The sequence below is a fragment of the Pipra filicauda genome, unplaced genomic scaffold, assembly GCF_003945595.2.
Source record: "Pipra filicauda isolate LSUMZ 115617 unplaced genomic scaffold, ASM394559v2 scaffold48_size3843733_pilon, whole genome shotgun sequence".
Classification (NCBI taxonomy): domain Eukaryota; kingdom Metazoa; phylum Chordata; class Aves; order Passeriformes; family Pipridae; genus Pipra; species Pipra filicauda.
The window spans coordinates 1,931,792-1,953,305 of record NW_024104631.1 but is presented as its reverse complement, the minus strand read 5'-3'; the positions used below and the strand labels follow the sequence as shown (position 1 = coordinate 1,953,305).

The following is a 21,514-nucleotide window of genomic DNA, read 5'->3' as shown; positions in this document are numbered from 1 at the left end:
TACTGATAAACTATGTACAAGTTCATTTTGGAGAATAACAATGGTTCATTTACATCTACAGAGCTGTCAAGAAGTTACTTGATGCAGTAGATAATATTTATTATAATCCACAAACTAGAGGTGTAGGAGCAATGGTATTGTTGGGTCTGTTGTAGAAAATATTTACGGTAAGAATGGAGATGCATTAAGATGTTTTACAGTTCTGGCTGTGTGTTTTATTTTCTCTGTATTCTAGGGAATAACGTGATCTCTGAACTTTCTGCCCTATTTCAAAAACAAGCTCTACAGGGCAAACATGTATCACCTGAGCTGTGATTATTGAACAGCCAGTAACAGAAAAAAATTACACTGTGCGTTAAAAAAGCCCAAGTTAGCCCAGGAACAACAATTTAAACCACAAAATCAGTATCTCCTTCCTCAGCAGGTCCTCTGGAAAATGACAATGTCCACATTCATCATTTAGCATCATAATAACGACTGCGAGTGAACAGACACAAACAGCTCTCAATCAGTGCACAAATGTGTTATTTTACACAAATACATGTAGATTACAATGAGCTGCCTAGAACAATGACAATTGTCATGTAATGACCTGGGAAACAGAACAAGTTTTGCACTGTCTAGGGCTCAGAACTCTGAGGCAGATGTAAAAACGGTGCAGTTCTTGATTCGCATTTGTCTCATGAAGCTCAGATGCTTGTGACTAAGTGAGAAAAATAATTCTACAGGTGTTTTGGAAAGTCTGGGTTGAAAGAACTCTCCCTACTCAAAACTGATTTCTAACTTCAACAAAGCACAAGAGCTAAGTAAGAAAGAGAGATATCTTGAGACTTGTTGTGGCTAGCAAAGAGTAGGTTTGAATAAACAGACAGAGGACATCTGGAAGAAGGCACAGCCCACAGCCCACGGGCTGCACAAACCATCTCTTTATATTTCTACAAAATATTCTAAATTCTGACTGTTAAGTGAAAACTGATTTGGTGCAGGAAGGTACAACAAAACCAACCTCAAATTCAAACCATCTATACTTACACTACTATACTCATTACAAATATGTCCTAGTTTTACCATACTATTTTTTCAGCTATGCTTGTAAAACAGACTACCAAATGCTAGGTTGGATGCAGCAAAGCAGCTTGGTTGTCAGAGATGGTCATGGTGGAGAAGGAAGAACCCAAAATTCCTCCTCCTGATGTTAAGAAAGAATCAGAGGCCCTTATTTGTTTTTAAAATGAAACAGGCCAGTTTTGAGAGTTCCCCATGTATCAGCTGGCAAAGGCCTGGACTTTGTTCTTGGCCATTTTTTTTATTGCTGCTAAATTCAGTAAGACAATACAATGGACCTCACAGAAACTATGAGATTAACAAGAAAGGTTAAAATAGACTGAAATTACAAGACAAATACAAAGCTACATTGAACTGATAAGACTAGGATGGGCAAGCAGGATATGTCACAAAGCCATTGGCTCTTCTGTGTAATTTAATAGGCCATAAACAAGGACTTAGCTTATTCTTAACTCTGTCCAAAGAGGTTTCTGCTCTGTAATTCAGAAGGGTCAAATACAGTGAAAGTTAACCCTCTTATAACAAAGTTGTCTTATAAGAGTAAAGAGCAATGGCTCCAGAGACTGAAAAGGAGACAAGAAGGTGTGATTGTACTCACTTTCTGTCAGTCCCACTTGAGAGCTGAGGTAAGGCTTCCAAAGCTTGCTTAAAGCTTGATCTACAAGGAAAACAAAAATACTCAGATTCCACCGGTACGAGTTTCAGCATTCACAGTTTCTCCCTATAAATGCTATGAAGAGATGCTGTGTTTCATCCCTCCTTTTTTTTTCAATAAATTGACAAAATATTTACCTGAGACCTAATATGCATGTGCAAACTGAACATAAAGTAGCATGCATTCAAGCAGGTCTCTTTACATTCCTAATGTGATGTACACCATACATCAACAGGAAATGTTAAACCAGTAGCTGGTTTAAGACTGTGCTTCACATCCTGGGCTCTTAAAGAATTAACAGATAGTTGCCAGCCTGCCCTCTGCCTCAAACTAAGTGGCCATCAAGTGCATGAAGAACAGATAAAACATTGATTTTGGCTTTCTGTGCTCAGTAGAGAGGTCATGGCATTCTCCCTTACAGAAGGGTGCCCACAAAGAGAATTACAGTAGGTTTGCATTGAAGTAATGTAGATTATAGAATAATTTAGGTTGGAAGGAAGGAACATCTGGACATCTTCAGGTCCAACTCTGCTCTTAAAGTAGGGCCAATTTCAAGGTTGGAGTAGGTTTCTGTGGGGCATTTTCCAGTCAAATTTTGAGTAACTCCAAATATGGGGTTCCCACCTCCCTCTGGGAAACAGATGTGGAATAGGAGCGCAGGGAATGATGCAGGACCTGCACACAGGTACAATCTTGTCAGCAAAGATTAGTATGGTGACTTGTGGCAACTACTACTAGTGACAAGTCCAGGAATATAAAGGTCTCAATGAAGCTCCAGTTTTCATGGTTCACTGTGCTTTGCCCCATGATGATTAGAGACAACATAATTTTCCTTTTGTCCAATCTGAGTCAGTGCCAAGCAGTTTTCTTCCAGAGGCCTTCACCACTACCAGACACTCAGGATAGGGAAGTATTTTGAAATGGAATGCAGTGACACCATAGGACACCATCTGTGACACTAGGAAGACACCTTAGGCCCTCAAGCCCTGCAATGTCTCCTACAAACTGTTGATTAGGGAAGATGACCAAATTTCCATCTGCAGAGACATATGATGCTAATCCTAAGAGAAGTGTAGGTAAATAAAATAATGAGTGGATCTGTCCATATCCAATTCCCAACATAATCACCCAGAAATTTCGATCAATCAAAACTTCTGACAGCTATCTTAGCCTGTTTTTACATGCCTTGACTGTATCAGTCACTGATGCTGCTCATGTTTTTCATTCTCCCTTTATATTAATGTCCCACACTATTCATCTTTGGTCTTGCACCTCAATGAGATATGATAAATAGGTTGAAAGCCTTTTGAAGGCTTTAATTCTAAGAGACAGTTTGAAGTTGAATTTCCTTTCCCCGATTAGGTGTGTGGAGAAGGAGTAGGGTATTATATAAGCCCATGGAGAGCCCTAATTCTCCATATCCCTATATGGGGTATCTGCCAGTGTCTGGTTCTGTAACCTCTCTGATGTATCTAGCAGGTTATTTGTTGTATGGTTTATGAGATTGCTGTGAAAAAATGGATAAAACTCAGTGACATCTTCTTCTGTCTTGCTTTAGCATAATTATCTTCAGTAGCTGTATTGCTGTTAAGAAGTTTTACTTTTTCTTTTTTGAGTGGTAAATACTGTCTAAAAATTCAAGTAAAAAACAACAAAAATCTAATATTTTCTTTGAACTGATAAAACCTTGCTAGTCATCTGTTTTTCATATATTTGCCTAGATCACATATTCTATTTGAAGCAAAATTCTTAATTTATGTGTTTTTGCATGTTTACCAAGGATTCAATTATGTTGGAAAAAAGACATTACAGCACATCTTACTTGCTTTCAGGTGTTAGGTATATGGCCACGGTATCTCTCAATGCACAGATTTCAAGTTTCGCCTAAAGAGAGAAATACAAATATTCAAAAGATGACATAATGTCCTTTCATCAAGTGTATACCAGTATCCCACATTTTTGAGAGGCAAATACTATTGCACGCTGGAGTTGCAAGCAGCCTTGGCTTTTAACAGTTTATTTCCTGTATTTTTCGTTGCCACACTGCTATGTCAGGAGACTGCTATAAAGAAACAATGTCATACTTTAGATTCAAGTCAAACTGTTTGCACGGTCACTACGTAGCAGTCTAAAACACTGATTTGTCTCCCAGTAACAGTAATAAATCTTCAGTTCCGTTCCATCTTTTCTGTACTGTGATAGAAAGATAGAAGGATGCAACCTTAATTTTTTTTTTTGGTGGTAATTAAATACTGTGACCTTAACTTCTCACTGCTTGGCCAGGGAGGAAGGAAACACAAGAGTACAAAACCCTGTCAATACACATTTTATTCTTGGTTCTTCTGTTGAATTTATTTTTTTCCACCAGATGAGGAAGTAGAATGATTGTACTCTGTTTCTCGTCTGTCACCTGGTGTGCACAAAAGCTTGAGGATTTTACCCCTGCACTGTTACTGTGTCTAGGTATTGATGGTGGAGAACAAACTCCAATATTAAACAAATTTCATATATCCTTTAGTCTTTGAAAAGTAATCATTATCATCACAACTTTTAAATGAAGTAGAAACATTCTGCAAATGATCATTAAGCAATTTCATTAAAAATATAAAGTGAACTTCATCAAAATTCACATTCTGTTCTTGTTCATCATAAAGTTCAATCCAGTTAGACATTACAGTAACTGATCTGCACTTAGACACAACTAATATGACATTAATCTGCCAAAACAAAACTTTCAAAAACGCAACACAAACATCTAATTCCAGTTCTAATGAAAGGCTTTGGCTTTTAGGTATTTCCCTCATCTCTCCCCTAAGTAGGAAGCCAGCTAAGATATATGCTTTTTTAGAGCCAGAACAAAATACAACATAGCCACCCACCAATTTTATACTCATAAGAAGTGCTTTTCTCACCACAGAATATTTCACCTCTTTTTGTATACTGCTCCAAGCTCAAGATTTTTGGGCTTTCCTACACATAAGATTCTGGAGTCTTTTCTACATTTTAGGAGATAGCAGTACCACAGGGAAGTGCCACATTCTCAAGTACCACAGCCTAAATAAACCTGGTGGAAAGGCGAACCCTGCAAAACTGTTGGCCATGGGATGTGGGAGTACAGAGTGAGACCTGAATAAGTATTTTTTCATCAGCCTGATGAGGCTCAGATCACTCTCACACTGCTGCTGCCTGCCAGATAGGATTTTCTATGTTTAGAGGAAGAGAAAATGACCATGAGTGACCAATTTACAGTAAGGAGAGAAAATCCTTTCAATTACGGGTTTAGGCAACAAGTCCATACAGTGGGTTGTTTAGTCAAACAGAAGGGATATATGGGTATCTTTGTTGCTATTCACTGATTTGGTTTTAAATAGGGAGTCAATCTTATTTGGCTGTGATCTTACTACATTAATTCTCTGTCCAGTGCCATTACTACCAGCAATTGGAAAATGAGGCCTGCAACTGAATAATTATTTTCCTATCATAATGCAAGAATGCTGCCATGTGCAATGAAAACAGGGAGTTTGCTCTTCTTCTGTTACAGTCATAGCAATCATTGACTCAGAGACTTTTCTAAAAGAGTTTTTTTTCTTAGGGTTCTTTAAAACCTATCCAATAGCAAGTACATCTACCAATCCAGCTGTAAATGAAGAAAGCCGAGTAAGAGAATCAGTTCTACCCATGCTACTACTAATATAGAAATAGTGTAACAGACAAGTGACTAGTTCTGCAAAGACTCACAAAATCCTACTACATATTTTCAAGATTTTTAAACCTCAAAATATCACAAAATTATTTTTTCTTTTAAAGTGATTTTTTTATGTCAGGCCAAAGACAGTATTTAATGACATTTCAAACAGATATCATTATGATGCTTTTTATCTCATAGGATACAGGTAAGCCTTTTGTGCTGTCTGACACAAAGACAACACTGAAATAAAATCAAACACAAGAACCAGTATCCCAAAGGGTATTTATCCATAAATCTGAAAGAGGTTGTATACTAATCCTTTTTATCTCCTTGCTTTCACTGCTACAATAAACCAAACAAATACACAGATTATACCTCTGTCTGTTATTCTCAGTTTTCTAGATTCAGATGTTTGACAGCACAAAGTATTCAGGTACCTGTAAAGCTCCATTTTTGCTGAAGGATGAAACACACTGCATCAGTCGGCTCAGTTCCTCAGAGACTGCTTCTACAACCCTTGACATTACTCGAGGAACTAAGTCTTTGGAAATGGTAAACACCTAATTATTAAGAAAGAAGAATTGTAAGCACAATAGCTACATTAACAGAAATACTTTCTATAGTAACATTTCAATAATGAACATTAAACACTTTGACTGAAAGGACACCTCCATTTTTATCAACGGACAAAAAAAATTCAAAAGCAACTAGAATATGAAGGATGTCGTCTGATTCTTGCCCTGCACTTTGACTAATACCTTCTCTTAATAGCAAAGTTAGCTCTGTGATATGTGATGACAACCACCTTCTTGCAATGCCAAAAAGCGGCTAGACTTCAAAATATGTGCTTTTGGTTGATGGATGCAGGTAGTCAGGGTGGTTGTACATAGACTGTTGTCTTGTAAATAGCACCTTTAATTCAGGGTTGTGTGACTGGTTGACATAATTACACATTCAGCCACTTTTACCCATATATTTTGCTCTTTCTTCTAGACTCCTTTATTTTTGACAATGTCTCTCAAATATCTTCATGCTCTGCAGAAGACAAAAGCATTTTAAAGGTTTTAAGAGTATGATGGTGTCAATGGATTTTCATCTAGATTCTGCCACTGCCACCATTTATTGGATCCCTGACAAAAATGTTATACCTTACTGGTTTTCCCACGGATCAAGACCATCTTTTTAACTGCTTATTATACAACTTTTTTAAGTGGTACTTGGAGCCTCCACTTAAGGTTCAGAATAGCAACTGCAACGCAGAAGTAAATATTAAATCTACGTCTGATGGAAAGCATGAAGAAACCATTCTTTCTTTAAGGGAACTTTAAGGAAGCGAGAAATTGTTGGTGAATGAAAAAAAAACGGTATGATTTTTCTGCACAGAATTGGGGAAAATGCTGGCCAAGAGGCTGGAATATAGGAGGAAGTGAGATTATAAATTAGACACACCAAACTTCCATCAAAACTAAAAGGTGATGATAAAACTGCACTAAAACTTCACAGGGCTGGGAGAGGAAATGACACAAGGAGCTGAAGATGAGTGCAAGAAGGAAAATGAACTGCATGAATTTTTGAAACACTTTCCTGATTTTTGCTTTAAAGTGGTCAAAAGAATTAAGCAGTGGAATGATTTTGTTACTAAAATACCTTTGCTTTACGCGAAGTTTAGATCTCATGTCTGACAAGGAAATGTAATTGACAGAAGATATTAATACAGGTGTGTAAAAATAAATTAATGGGGTAAAAAAAAAAAAGAAACCAAGATTCCTACGCAGTTTTTAGGGATTAGATAATGTATCTAAGGCTGACTGTTCCAAAAGGCAGGTCTGTACCATAGGCCAAGTACAAAGACCAAATATATGTCACCTATCAGCTGTTACCAGTGCTAATTCCAACACACAGGCTGTTTTCACTTTTTTGGATCAAAACAGTTACATAAGCGACATACTTAGCTGTATAGTAAGGAAAAAACCAACCAGTAATGATCTGGAAGGGGGTTATCTTATTCAGCACCAAATATTGCTGAGCAATTCAACACAAACTTACCAGGAATGTGCCCAAAGATCTACTGAGAAGATAATATTTACGTCCGCAACAAGCACTCTTGAAGTTACTTTACAGAATCCAGGAAAAATAATTCTCAGCATGGGTGAATCATCACAAATTTGCACTAAGGAGCCCTTATTTTGATTTCAGCTAAATTTAAATTCAAAAGCAGAGAAACAATTTTCTTTCCGCTTCAGTCCATCCGCACTGTTCATCTGATGGTTAATTTTTGCTGTTTCAAACTACAGAAACTTGTAGCCTTGCTAACTAAACTTAAACCTGACCCAGCTTACAGATTTTCACCAGTGGAAATGGGAGTTTCATCTTGACACATGTTTTCGTATTTCTGTAATATTTCACATCTAGAAATCTATGAAGCAATTCTATTTGGGCCAGAATCACTATCAGTCTCAATGAAGAGAGCAAGGCAGTGCAGTTTTCTGCTGCAGCATTTTAACAAGTATGCATATTTACAAGATTAGCTCAGTAAATCACTAATGCCTTTGAATTTTTTTAAACAAAACCTCTAATTTTCATTTTAATTAATTTCCACTACATTGAAAAACAACATCAAAAATGAGTGTCATGTTGAAATATGTTTTTGGTGTTGCTTATTCCTTCATTTGGAAGCATTTTGTAAAAGCAGAGATACTTCTGTGAAAGTGCTTCTGCTATATTTAACAATGAAATTGTATCAAAAATACTGTGTCATATCTGAAGTTTCTGAAAATATTTTAATTTATTTAAATCCTTGTAATTTAGGAAGAAATAAAATAAGCAAAAGCCTCAAGTGAATCTCATCAGATTTTAATCACACAGAAAAGGTAGAGCAGCTATACCTTTTAAAAGGCAAGAGTGATATTACTACCAGTGCTTTTACCAGGAGCAACAGTAATCTGGTAACACTCTTGATGATTAGAAGGAAGGAGTATGTAAAACACAGGCTCTAATTTAAAGGACCATAGAAAATACCTGCATATTATCACAAAAGGCTAAATAACTGCAGCTCCTCCAAACTTATTATGTTAAAAATAATATTTTAATATGCACTCCCTATCCTAAGCCATTACCTACCTAAGTATTTCAAACACTATTTGAGCTGTACAGACACTATAAAACTTTCTGGTTTTAGGTTTCTTATTTTCATCATATGTACAAGACTGACATATATTGGTTTTTTACTCTGGCATGTGCTGAACGTTTCTTTCAAGGTGAAATGTAAGTTCATTCACATATGTTGTGGAAAATAAAGTTAATCAGAGAAAGTGAGCATCATAACTATCTATATATCTATATATTATCTGCATGAAAAGGGAAGAATTAGCTCTAGAATTTGGCTTTCCTCTTTATCAGGTAATGGAAAAAAAAGGTGTAATGGAGTGTTAGTGAGGATAAACAGGAACTGCTCATCTCCTGCTTGTAAAAAAGTTAGCAGTTGCATTGTTTAGCTAAACCTAATCCAAAACACTTATACCTATAATGAAGACACTCCAATAGAAGGGTGAAAAACCCTGGCAAAAGTCAGCATTTACCATGAAAAGTATGCTGAAATCAAATTAATGTAAGCATGAAACAATCTGAAGTTTTTCCTCACCTCTGCATGCACAGCAATGATATTCACTAATGCTTCTTTCAAATAGTTTCTGACACCTGAAACAAAACAAACAAAAGAATTGATTACTTTCATTCTGTTGTCTCAACAACACCATAACATTCTACTGTTCAATACTGTACTTTTTATTTTCATTTTTTTACTACCACTTTTGCAATCAGAGGCAGAAAGAGAAAGTTCCATAGCCACACCACCAGTCTATTTCCTTTTTCAAATCAAATGGAGAAAGGTACATTTCCTTACAGCAAAAGGTTAAAAAACCCAGTAGGTTCCTGTTTCAGTATTCTTCTCTGGCAACTGAAGTTCACTGAAATTGCAATTTAATAAAAACCTAGCATTATTAAAAAATATGGGTTTTTTTGTTTTTATTTGTTTTATGTGTTGCTAGAATACACATACCATGTGACAGATTAGTAAATTCTAAAGAACAGAAAAGACAAGAGATTTTGTTTGTATAACAGTCTTCAGTAAGATCTCACTACTTTATCACCTTCTCTATCTGTAAATTATGATTATAGACAGAAATGGCAAAGACTCTTGTTTCTCTGAAAGTGGTTCAGAAGATATTACTCATGGCAGTTTATAGGATATGTCATGCCTTAGTAGAAATTTCCCTTTGGGGAGTGTGGAGAAGTCAAATAAGCATTTTATTTGCCAAGCATACGAAATGCTTGTCAATTTATACTGAAAAGTAAATTCCAAACAGAACAACATCTAGCAGGGTGTGCTTTAGTTAGGACAGGCTCTTAATCGCTCTATGCTGCTGTAATTCTGGAGTAACCTTCCAGACCTGTACTCCAGTTGTCTAAGTTCTAGAGTAGGAAAAAGTCTGAAGCTGCCTCATTTGTTTTTCTGGCAACTTCACTTTGTAGGTGAAGGAAAATTAGAAAGTATTAAACTCATTAAAGTACGTATAAATGCTGGAAGTGCAAACAAAGCAATGAGAAAGGGACAGTGATCCACATGACCTCAACTTCTGATTTGGATTACTCTAAGAGAAAGTGCAATGACTCCATCACTCCCTTCAATATATTCAATTGGCAGTAAAATATCAGAATCATGGACATAGACTGTTGAGACCACACAGCTCAGAGATCACACTGTGATTAAGTTCGCTGCTATAAAAATTACAAAGTGAACCTTTAATCAGTTCATCTTACTTGCTCCACCTTTCCTCAGATAACACCGATGCAGCAACTTAATCCTGCTATGAAAAACAGCTTAAAAGGAGTTACCAGAGATTGTCAAAATGAGTTATTCTGTGGGAGAACAGAGTATTGTCTCACAACTGCCACCTCAGTCATGCTCATTTTTTTAACCATTGGTCCTACAACTTGCCTCAAGATCTAAAAAGGTGACGCTTTTTCTTTCTTACTTAGACAATTACGGACAAACATTTTATAAGAGTAGGACACAAGGACAACAGGACTCTCTTGCATGAGGTACAAACACTTTCATTACTTGCATCTCTGACATGCAATGTGATGCAGCCTGGGAGCTAGGTTGGATGGTACTTCCTGGAGGGCATTATGGATCTGGAAGCAACGGTGCTTGGGGGAAAGTGCAGGGAGAAATGTTGAACAGCGGCTCTTGTTTCAACGTGCAGTCAGGGCGTAGCTGAGCTCTGCACCCAGGCCTGCGTATCAAGGCAGTGTCTGTTTCAAAAGCTCATAGTGAAGAGGCAAACGTCAAAGACAACTTTACTGCTCTCACTAAAAGCAGTTTGGTCTCCGAACACACAAAAGAATTAAGACCTTTTTAGAATAAATGTTCTACTTTCACTCTGGAAGAGGTGCCAATAAATGAAAAAGGTAACGAAAAATTCAGGTCTTTCCCCATCCGTTCCAAAACATCTCTAGTGCCTTTTCTTGCTATCTTTATTCTTTTCCTTGAAAAATCTCAATCATTTTTTTTTCCATTTAAATTAACCCAGCAACAAGTATACCAGGTTGAAAACTTAGTTTCTCTTTATCTTTTGACTGCAAGAAAGTGAGGGAGGAATAAAGCAATACCAGAATTTTTATGAAACGGACTTTTTTCTCTGCCCTGTAACCTTGCAAAACAAAGCAAGAATGTTACACACCAATACTTGAATCACACCAAAAGATCACAAGTATATGTGGAAATGCAACACTCCTTTTTTCCTCTTCTACTGTTACCCTTACTTTACTTCACTCTGCCCCAGTTTAAATCCTCTGCAGGCTTCATGTCACAGAGGGCAAAATTTGTATCACATTCCAGAAGCAATACAACTTGACCAGACACCAAACGGTGGTATGCAAATCACATCAAGAGGTAGAGGGTGAATTCGGGAGCTGGTTTTCAGTTAACCTCAGTGTGCAAAGTGTTGCTTTTGGTCTGCAAACCTATGCGGTATTCAGATTTTGGCTGCCTACCAGCCTCATGTTGTGACAGTAGGACCTTTCATGTGGAAACAGTGATTTTACTTTTGCACAAATGCCACACAAGATTAAGATTCTGATGGTGTCCCTTCTGTACGAATCCCTGAGCACTGCCATGGCATGTTCCTTAGTCATCACAATTTCATTTGTGAACTAAGCAGCATCTCTTTGTCCCAACTGACTGTTTCCCAATAAGGCATCTCACTTCAAACCCTGCTATGCTGGGGAGCCATAAGAGAAACACAGAGAGCGGCCTGCTATGTCAGAGAGGGCACGCGTGTCTCCTGCAGAGAGGCAGCCGGCAGACTGAGCTGGGAAGAAGTGTTATCGAGGAGGTGAGTGAAAAGCTGGAATGGAAAAAGACCGAAGTGGGTGGGTTGTGTAAGAGGGTGATGTGGTTCTGAGGAAGAATGCTCATTTCCCACCCATCCCACCTAAAATCCCAAGGTAGTGTGCCTCTTCTCATGCATTCATGCAACTTGGCTCAGGAAAGGAGCTGCTAATTCTGTCTGCTGCTGTGAGAACCTAAATTAAACAATGTTTGCCTGTGTTAAAAGTTGCCTGTCAACTATGTCTGGGGAAACCTTCCACAACATACTTCTTAAAGAGTTAGTCACTAAGTTGCCGTAACCAAGGCCCGTCAGCTTCTGAAAGCATGAAATACTAATGTCAGCAACATTGGCTCCAGTGGTTGAACACCATTGCCTGGTGCACAGCTAAGATGAAATGGTTACTTATGTTTTCTAACTGAAGAGCTCAGAATGAATGAGCTCAGACTAAATGGAATTGAGATAGAACCTATGGTGAAAACAAAGTGAGAGCAGGTTAGTATTGCATATTGCTAGCCTATCCCAGCTGTATGATAACATTATTAACTTAAACCTCAGTGAAAGGGCATAAGCAGACATATTTTATCTTCCATCCTTGCACTGCACACAAGGACAAATGGGTGAACTGAGAGCTTAAAGGAGATTATTTCTTGCAATCCCAGTAGTACTAATTAGGTGTTCCTGACCTTTCATAGCAGATTCAGTCACACCACGACCGTACCATCAAGGGGCTCATCACCAGCATGCATATTTCCTCAGTTTCTTAAACAGGTTTTGCGATTTAAGAGCAGATAATTCAGCACAAATTGTGCAAAGCTAAGCAGCTTAGAGACAGTCCATGTGTATGAAACTGTAGCTGCCTTAGTTGCAGCATGTACTAACCTGAAAGACCTTGTCTTGGTAAGCAAAACAAACCAAAGATGGAAAGAAGATGCAAGTGCACTCCAAAAATGCCAGTTAATGGAACCAGACAGGGAAAGAATGGAGCACTGTCTAAGCCGAAGAACAATACAGCACAAGAGTGGAAGATATAAATGAACTGACCATCAGTAAATTTAGACTGGAAATCGTAGGTCACTGTGTAACAGGTTTGTTCTAACTGTGCTATGAAATATGTGGTTTTGTGACAACCATTGTTGTAGGGAGTCAGTTTTCTACCATGAATAGAACATAAGTAAAAAGGGTATTTCACCCCAGCCCTTCTTTTTGTCTTATTTGTGAAGGATTTTAATTTTTGGATGTGGAGACAAAGCCAAACATATCTGAGTGTCAGGACCTGCAGGCATAGTTAATAACTGTACTATATTTTGAAAAATTACAATTAAAAAATATCCAATTTCTGATTTATATCACCGCACTGTTTGTGGCAGGCTTTGTTGAAGCACAGTATTACTCTTCTGGAGTATAATTCACTCGAAATACAAGCAGTGGCATCCAACTGTGAATTTGTTGTGAAATTCATTTCAAAATGAAAAAATTCTGTCTAGAATAGAATTTTTGTGCATCTTTCTCTACAACTGTTCAGCAGCCCACGCAACTACAGTTTTTGGGACTCCATGCTGCCAGTCCTATTATATGGCACTGAAAGCTAATGCACCATATAACTGTAGGTTGCAACTATTAGGCTAATCAAGTGAAACATAACATTCTTAAGTCTAAAATACCTCTTATTTAGCATATTGAAGCACAAATACAATGCCTTTCCATAGCTTCTGACAGAAATGTGTTAAAGAAAGTCTCAACAAGCCCATGCAATTTCTCTGAGGAAAATGTTGTTATTCTGTTATAGCATAAATGCGTTCCACTCCCACTCTATTCTGCATACCAAAGACTGACTTGCTGGAATTCTAGCTGTCACTAACAAAGTCCCAGTACTGCTCTAAAGAAAAATGGATGGGAAGACTTAAGACATAAAAATGAAGGACAATTTCAGCCATCAACTATCACAATGGCTGATAGAAGCTTTAAAATAACATCTTCCAATTTTGGACCCTCCACTGTACTTTTTACTGGAGAAACACTTAACTAAATTGTCCAATAATCTCCAGTTTACATCACCTATTAATTTTATTTTTTTTTTTACAACTGAAATGTGTCAGTCTACTTTACATGCAATTTTAGCAACAGTGTAAAGCTGTAGCAGGGATGACTGTTGTGAACTATGGGAAAAGCAGAAGGGAAAAAAGATTTGTGGTTCCGAGGAGTAACAGAAATCAAGCTTTCAGCTTGCCAATACAGGAGTCATTCAGGAGATCTTCAGATAGTGTAGTACTACCAGTTGTCCCACTTATAGTTCTCAGAGATATGTTTCCCCCAAGTACTTATATGACAGTGTTATACTATGAAACTTCCAAAGTGACTGAATAAGCATGCAAGAGCAGGAACTCCAATCCCACATATGTAATTCTAAAACACAGACAGGCTACAAAAAGTTGCATGCACAAACAGAGCAAAGGCTGCACACACAGTAAAACTGAACTCATCGGGCTGCTTTTTCTGTGCCATTAGCTAACACAGGTCTTCGAATGTTCCCAGTCCTTCTACAGTAACTTGATAGAGAGATGATATGAAATTCAAACATTTTTAAGCCTTCTGCAGACACAAGAGTTCAAAGAATGAGCTGAAGTTCAGCTAGGACAATTGAAACACACAGGAAACTTCAACCCAGGCAGCCCTGGCTTGATGCACTTTAACTCTTGTGAGACTGGAACCTCATTTGAGACATACAACTGGAAAGGTAACCTTGCTGCTGTCTCTCACTTAACAAGTCCTTCAGCTTACATGCTGTGCAAAAGGGAGGAGGGGAAGACAAATGCACATAACTGTTTAGAAAAAGCAGGTGATGTCAGCAGGTACCTCTGCTTACCGGTAGTAAGCCAGAAATGAGGATGAGAGGCTATGAAGGGTCAAAAGAAAAGAAAAAAGTTCTGAGGCAAATTCAGTCAAATAAAAATCAGATAAGACTATTAAAAGCTACTGCTCTTGTCTGGAGGAGTGAAAAGCCATCCACAAGAAGTTTTACAGTTCGACAGCCGTCACTCAATTTTTTTTTTTTAATAAAGCAAAGAAGGTTGAATGGTTCTTAATATATTGACCAAGCTACCAGTCCTGTTTCAAGACTGAGTTGACTGACTTATTAGAAACCTAACCACTGAGGGACTGAAACAGAAATGAATGTTGAGTAGGCACAGAGCCACCAATTTAGGGAACAACAGAGAGCATTCTGGCCTCTGTAGGGGGTCAGTGCTTAACTGGGCAAGCAACTGCTGCTGGTGGTACCAACGTTCCTTAGTCGTTCTGAAAAGAGAGTACTAAATTTGTTGGCCTTGAGGCTTGAACATGACTTGGTAGAACTAGGAAAACTGATGCCTGGGAGTCTGAAATTTTGAATTTTAAAACGCATCCAATTGTATGAAATATTTTTTACAATTTATTGTTCTGTTTGGTGGGTTATGCCAGTAACAGTCAACCAGGCTGAAACATCTTTTTTTTCCTGATTATTTTTTAATAAAAACTTCCGTGAAAAAATAATAACAAATAGGACTTGATGATTCAAAGATATTAGTATTTTTCACACCCAGCTGCAGAATACTGATACTTGCCTGCTCCTGGACATTTCATTTGCCACGTTGATAGTAAATTTAGAGGAGGACAAATGGAAAAAAAGTATTTAATCTGCTCTTTTCTAAGGAAGGCACTGTTTTTAAAAATTTTTTTATATATATTCTTTACAGTTACATTACACTCTATTGTAACATTTAACTGAATCAATACTGGAAATGCTAATCTCCAAGCTTCAGATATATCATACCAAACATTACAGCAAGTCACATAAAAAGTGTTCTGAACTGTGTCAGTTAAGTTCCTGCAGCTCTTCTGTAAGTTTTTAATCTGCTATATGAAACTGCTGGAAAAAAAAAGCTGCACATAACTACTGTGAGTCGTTAATCAGTCCTGTGTAGTGCACATTAAAAAAGAAACTAATGAATGGTATCCACAAAGCCATGTAACTCCTTTAAACAGTCTGATTTTAACTGTTAAGTTTCCTCTAGGTTCTGGCTGCACTGCAGCTGCAATAGCAGTATTTAATACCTGATTTAACTACAAGTATCCCAGCACAATTTCCAGTGCGGTCAAAACATTTTTTTTCCTCCTTATGGTCACAATATTTTTTTCCTCCTTGCAAATCCAGTTACCAAAGCAGTACTACAGCCTTGCAGGATACCTTGTGGGATGGCAGATGACTATTTGTATGTTTGCAGCTCTTGAAAAGGCAGACTGCGCTCTACAACACACCAAGTGAGTACTGTCCTGCCCTGTGCAGTCTACTCAGGAATTTCAAGCTTAGATGGACGCCTCCTGACAAACCAAGCTGCCCAACACACACCACAGAATTTCACTTTTCAATCTTACCTAAACGCCAACTTCAGTCTAAAATCAAGTAATCTCTTTCTGAAAACTAAAAATATAAACAGGTAAGGCAGAATGGGTAGGAGGGGGAAGAGGTACTACAGAGTAAAACACTGAGGTCACATCAGGTCATCAGAGCAGTCAGCACTGTCTCCATGCAGAAGCTACTAGAAGAATTGAAAAAAACGTTTTCTGTACAGACACATCTTGGTACAAAAATTTTAATTTAAGAAATCTACAGAATAGCTCTAGGCTTCCTGTACTTATGGGTGACTGCCTGACACCTCCAATGCATGGCCAAGCTCTACCAACTACCTTATCCCAAGAAATGAACTAGAGGCAGCACAGACTAAAAGTGAAAATTCAAGTGAACACCACAATATTTTTATTTTTAGGATGCAGCATTCCAAATAAACATGACATACAATGTTCTTCACATACAAAACATTTCAGAGACTTGGCTACTGAACTGTGAACTATGTACAGCAGAAACCAGTTTCAATTATGTTGATATTGTGAAGCTATTTTAAATAAACTTATTACTTGATTTTTTTAAAGCACTTGGATTTGAAAAAAAATATACAATTTGGATTTAAAATTAAGCATCCAGGATGACATGAAAAAGGGTGATGCCTGCTAACCACAAGGACCAACAGCATGCCTGAGGCTACATTAAATGTATTTGAATAAAGGTGTTGGCCCCTAAAACTATTCAGAAATTTAATATTTATAATCAGGGAAAGTTTAATGTGACTGACAGTCTGTTTAATTTTGTATGTTTCCAGAACAACAAACTGTATTTGCCACATTAGAAAATGCCCTAAATTATTTAATGTTTCTGGAAAATTATTTTAAAAGCTAGCTACTATTTGCAATTACTATAGTAAAAACAGTACCTAATTTAGAAAAGTAGTCTTTTAATTGCCAAGAAGCCTATAACTTTCAAGATAGTCCTCTAACTGTGGAACAGACAGAAACCTAACTTGTTTGCAGACATGAGCCTTTCATGAACTACAGCACTAGTACATGGGTATGTCATGCTATTTTTTTACTGAAGCGTCCCCACCCACACAGTGATATCATCTAACATGACACCCCGTAGATGTTAAAAAAAATATATAAAAAAAAGTAGAGATGTGATTTGGAATTTCCCCATGGACATAACAAAGCAGCTCACCTCTACTCTTTACAACAGCACACAGGTTTCTCCCTTCAAAGACAGTTGATAGGAAATCAGCTTCAGATAACAGTACTACCAGTGGCCTGTTTTCTAAATTAAGGCAGCTAGACAAGCCTTTTTGTTTCTTCCTAATTACTAAAAATGTATTTGTTGTCATGCTTTGTTGTTTGCCCTGGATAAAAACATTTTTTGAAAACTGTTTGTAGGATGCTAAAAGTAGAACCCTTATATCTGGCAGTAGCTCTAAAAATAGAGGAGCTCCACCAGGTAACAACCTTTACTACCACTTAAGCGACTTTATTTATTTATTATATTCCCTCCTCATTTTGACTCACAAATAATTTTGAAATAGATTTTAAAAAAGCTAATAATGAGTAGCTGTCAAAAAGCAAATAATAAGAAGTGCAAATAATGGTTTTCGTTTACTTATTGATTCTGTTTTACCCAAGGAAATACAGACACCATCTTTGAGAAAATTAAATGGCCATTATCATGTTCAGTAAATTCCTTCCTTCAAAGTAAGATTTATGCAATCTGATTAATAACGCTATTTTTACAACATTCATACATGATTATATTACATATTTTTAAAAATATGTGCATGGCATATTAACAAATAAATACAGTCCTATGTGCAAGAAAAGGGAAAGTTGGAGGAAAGTAATTATTTAAAACCAGTCTAGAACAAAAGACACAATTACAGCATTCACAGATTGTTATGGATCCATATGATACACCTGAGCCAGCTTAAATGTCATACAACTGCTCCATTGTTATTAAAGTGGAAAAACCCACTTAAAAATAGGGACTCCAGAACCTCATTTGAATTTAACCAAGAATGTAAAATTTCTCACTTGGCCACTTCCTGCTATTGCTGGAAACATTCCTCCTTTAAACGGAGATGGATTTCAAGGTACTGTACTTAATGTTGTTTTGAAAGTACATTAAGAAGAAAATGTGAACGTGTAGGCAAACTGGAAACTCTCTGGAGAGATTACCCACTTATTTAACCACATTTCCTGTTTTTTAACCCATTTGTCCTAAGTCAGTCCTTAGACTACAGATAAAAATAGATATAAGTGTGCTATAAATAGTTCATTAGCAGGTCTTTCTCGGTAAAACTGAAAACGTTTTGATAAATCTATTGTTCTTACTAGCTCCATACTAATTAAACTGTGAATCAGATGAATGTTTTCTTGAAATTCTTATCTGCATAGCTCATGGTAATTATAAATATACAGTGCCTTAGGAATCTGAGAAGTCATCCCAGGAACTAATAGTAACCTAAAAAATACCTATCAATAATTGAAATTCAACAAACTTACTGGCAATCAGTGTGGGAAAGCGCTTTTACAAAGCACAGTTCTGAAACAAGGCAGAATAGAGGCTGATTGTTGAGAATCAGAACCTTCCTAAATATTTTGAGATCTGAAGGCCAGAGCACTACATCTTTGAATTAGTTGCCTTGCATTTATTTTCAGCCATGACACTATAATGATCTAACAAAGTGAATGTCATTTGAAGAGCCTGACATTAGTAGCCCCAAGACTACCTTCTAAAAATATCAAAAATGAAGGCTTTCAAGCCCTACGTTTTTGAGCTACTTTAATTCAAGCAATAGAAATTACGTCACGATGTTCAAAGAACCTGAAAGTTCCTGTATTTCAGCTGCCTTGGAGGAGCAACATCTCTAAAGACTGCCAGTACTGTGATTAATACCTTTGTCTATGCATGAACTTCAATATACAAGAGGAAAATAACAAGCGAATAATACTAGTTCTGTGCCTTTTTGCATAGGCCAAACTCAGATATCTTTAAAACAGAAGCTGCTGAGGGTGTTCTGAACTTTCTGCTACTCCACTCAAACCACAGAATGATCTGATGGACAGTTGAACAGGTCTATGCAATATTGCTGCTTTCTGTTCCTTAACACACACACTAAACCCCACTGCTTCCTGGATAGAATACAATTTGCTTTATTATCAAGAAGAAAAGGAGCAAAATCTGTAATGGCAAAAGACTACAACAGGAAATGTGAAGCTCAACAGTGCTTCACTTGGGAGGGAGAGACGTTTGCTAGCATCAAATACTTAAAAGAGGTGCAGGCAGCTGAAGGCCAGTCTGATACGTACACATGTTCTTGGTTAGGGGGGTTGTTAAGAGATGGATTTACTTTCATTTCTTCCATCAAACACAGTAACAAAGCATAAAGGGCATTTTACCAATCTGGACCTGAAGGTCATGAGAGCAAAGGATGCTGCATACCATCCTTAGAATTGAACCATAAAGACTCTCAAATTACTCATACTATTGCAGAATCAGCCAAATTTCAACCCATTAATTTCGTAACAAGAAAGGTAAATTATGAAAGAAAAACAAACATAAGAACCTGAAAACCATTTAACCCCAAATCCCTAATACATTAACATAAAAAAAAAGTACATACTTCAGAGCTTACAGCCACTTCATCTAAGCATGCAGAGTTATCAGCTCACCCAAATCATCAATTGTAAACAAATGCATCAATGACCCTTAACTGAGCCCAGTTCTTGAGACACAGGACCCACAGAAACTTGTCTTTTTATTGTTGTCATTTAAGCACTAACAACATTGTCTGGCAGAGTTACAGCCATTACACAGTATTCTACATGCAGCTGGCCCACCGATGTGTGCTTGTAACCCATAAACTCAGCCTTGTGACAGAACAAGAATACAAACACTTCACAGCCAACAGTGTACTGCCCTACAGATTTAGTATCACTTAAAAGTATCCTACCGTTTCTACTTCAGCTTTGGTTGAATTAAAGTGGCTGTAAGTTTGACTCAAGGGGAAACCCAAGCGTATAAATTAATTACAACTATCAGATATTGAAGTAGGTGGTTTGAGATAGATGAAAAAAAAATTGCATAAGAAAAGCCATTTAACCCAACATAACATCCAAACCAAACCCATTTTTCTTCCTGAGTGGAAAAAAATAGGTTCTGAAGAAAGAAATTTATGCGTGAGACTTTTCGATGTAACAAACCCTCCTTCCTGACACGAAAATTAATACATCTAAGGATGACTCAGTATTACCCAAACTTTTTCTACCACCAATCCATTAGCTGTAGGATGCTGCTTCGTTTCCCACAAGAAAAATTTTTAACAAATTCCCTCCCTCTGCCTCCTTAATTTTCAGCACATAATAGTCACAGCATTATGTATGTAAGTTCTATTATCATTAGATTTCCACTACAAGAATAATTTTAATGCTGAAGGATTTTCTTTTGAAAAAGCAGAAACTGTTAATAGTCCACATGTAAGGTGATGAAAACAGGGCTCATGTCCCTCGTATGACCAGGTTCTCACCAATTTTAGCAGTTTGTAATACAATACTGTGATCCTTCAGTATGCATCCAGGAAACGTGGCAGAATGGGAACTTAACAGCTCTTTTCTGGGCACAGAACATTCTTAAGTTCTTAAAGTCTGCGAGCAAGAGAAACATGAAGGCAAGACACAATATTGTATGTAAGAGGAAACAGACTACTTAGTGTAATATACTTACTTTATATAAATATTTGATGTATATTGGACGTATTTTCAAAAAGCCACATGCATCAACAGTTTTCTCATTAAATGAGACCATGCTGACCAAGAAACTGCTCTGCTGTTTAAAAGCTCTCAATTTTTTTTTTCAGTTTTTTGAGAAAAATTGAGAAACTGTGCAACAGACCAGCTGGTGGGTGGTGGACAACTGAAGAGCATCATCATCATCTTATAAAACTAGTACCAACATTCTTCTGAAGCCTGGTACTCATCTTGTTTCCAGTACTGTAACCTGTTTGCTATTTATTTCCAAATTCTTCACCAGTGAGCCTCTTAAGAAAAAAGAAACCAGTTGTAACCCTTGACAACTTTGACATAGGCTTCCAAAAGCCTGAGTGTGATAACTCATCATATTTGGTTGTCTTTGCCACTCCCAGACACCTCTCTCATTTTACAGAAGTGTGGTCACACGTCCAGTGGTGTCAGTGGAGATCAAAGTCAGCAACACAGACTAACTGTCATATTCCCCCCAGATATCCCCATACAAGAGGATTTATGTAATGGCAAGAAATGTCAGTTTAAAAAGGTGTGTTTCACAGA

General features: G+C 37.2%; 1 protein-coding gene across 4 annotated transcripts in view; it reads right to left on the bottom strand.

Annotated features, from left to right (window-relative positions):
- Positions 1–21,514, bottom strand: part of EXOC2 (exocyst complex component 2) — a 125,352-nt gene that overhangs the window by 5,974 nt on the left and 97,864 nt on the right. For all 4 annotated transcript variants that reach the window (XR_005565527.1, XM_039386547.1, XM_027727909.2 and 1 more), the window contains exons 24-27: positions 9,049–9,104; positions 5,846–5,968; positions 3,543–3,604; positions 1,664–1,723 (exon numbers count right to left, since the gene is read on the bottom strand). Coding sequence is in view for 3 of the 4 variants with exons in the window: in XM_039386547.1 (XP_039242481.1) it covers positions 1,664–1,723; positions 3,543–3,604; positions 5,846–5,968; positions 9,049–9,104 (301 nt within the window). In the remaining variant the exon portion in view is untranslated. The remainder of the gene's footprint in view (positions 1–1,663; positions 1,724–3,542; positions 3,605–5,845; positions 5,969–9,048; positions 9,105–21,514) is intronic.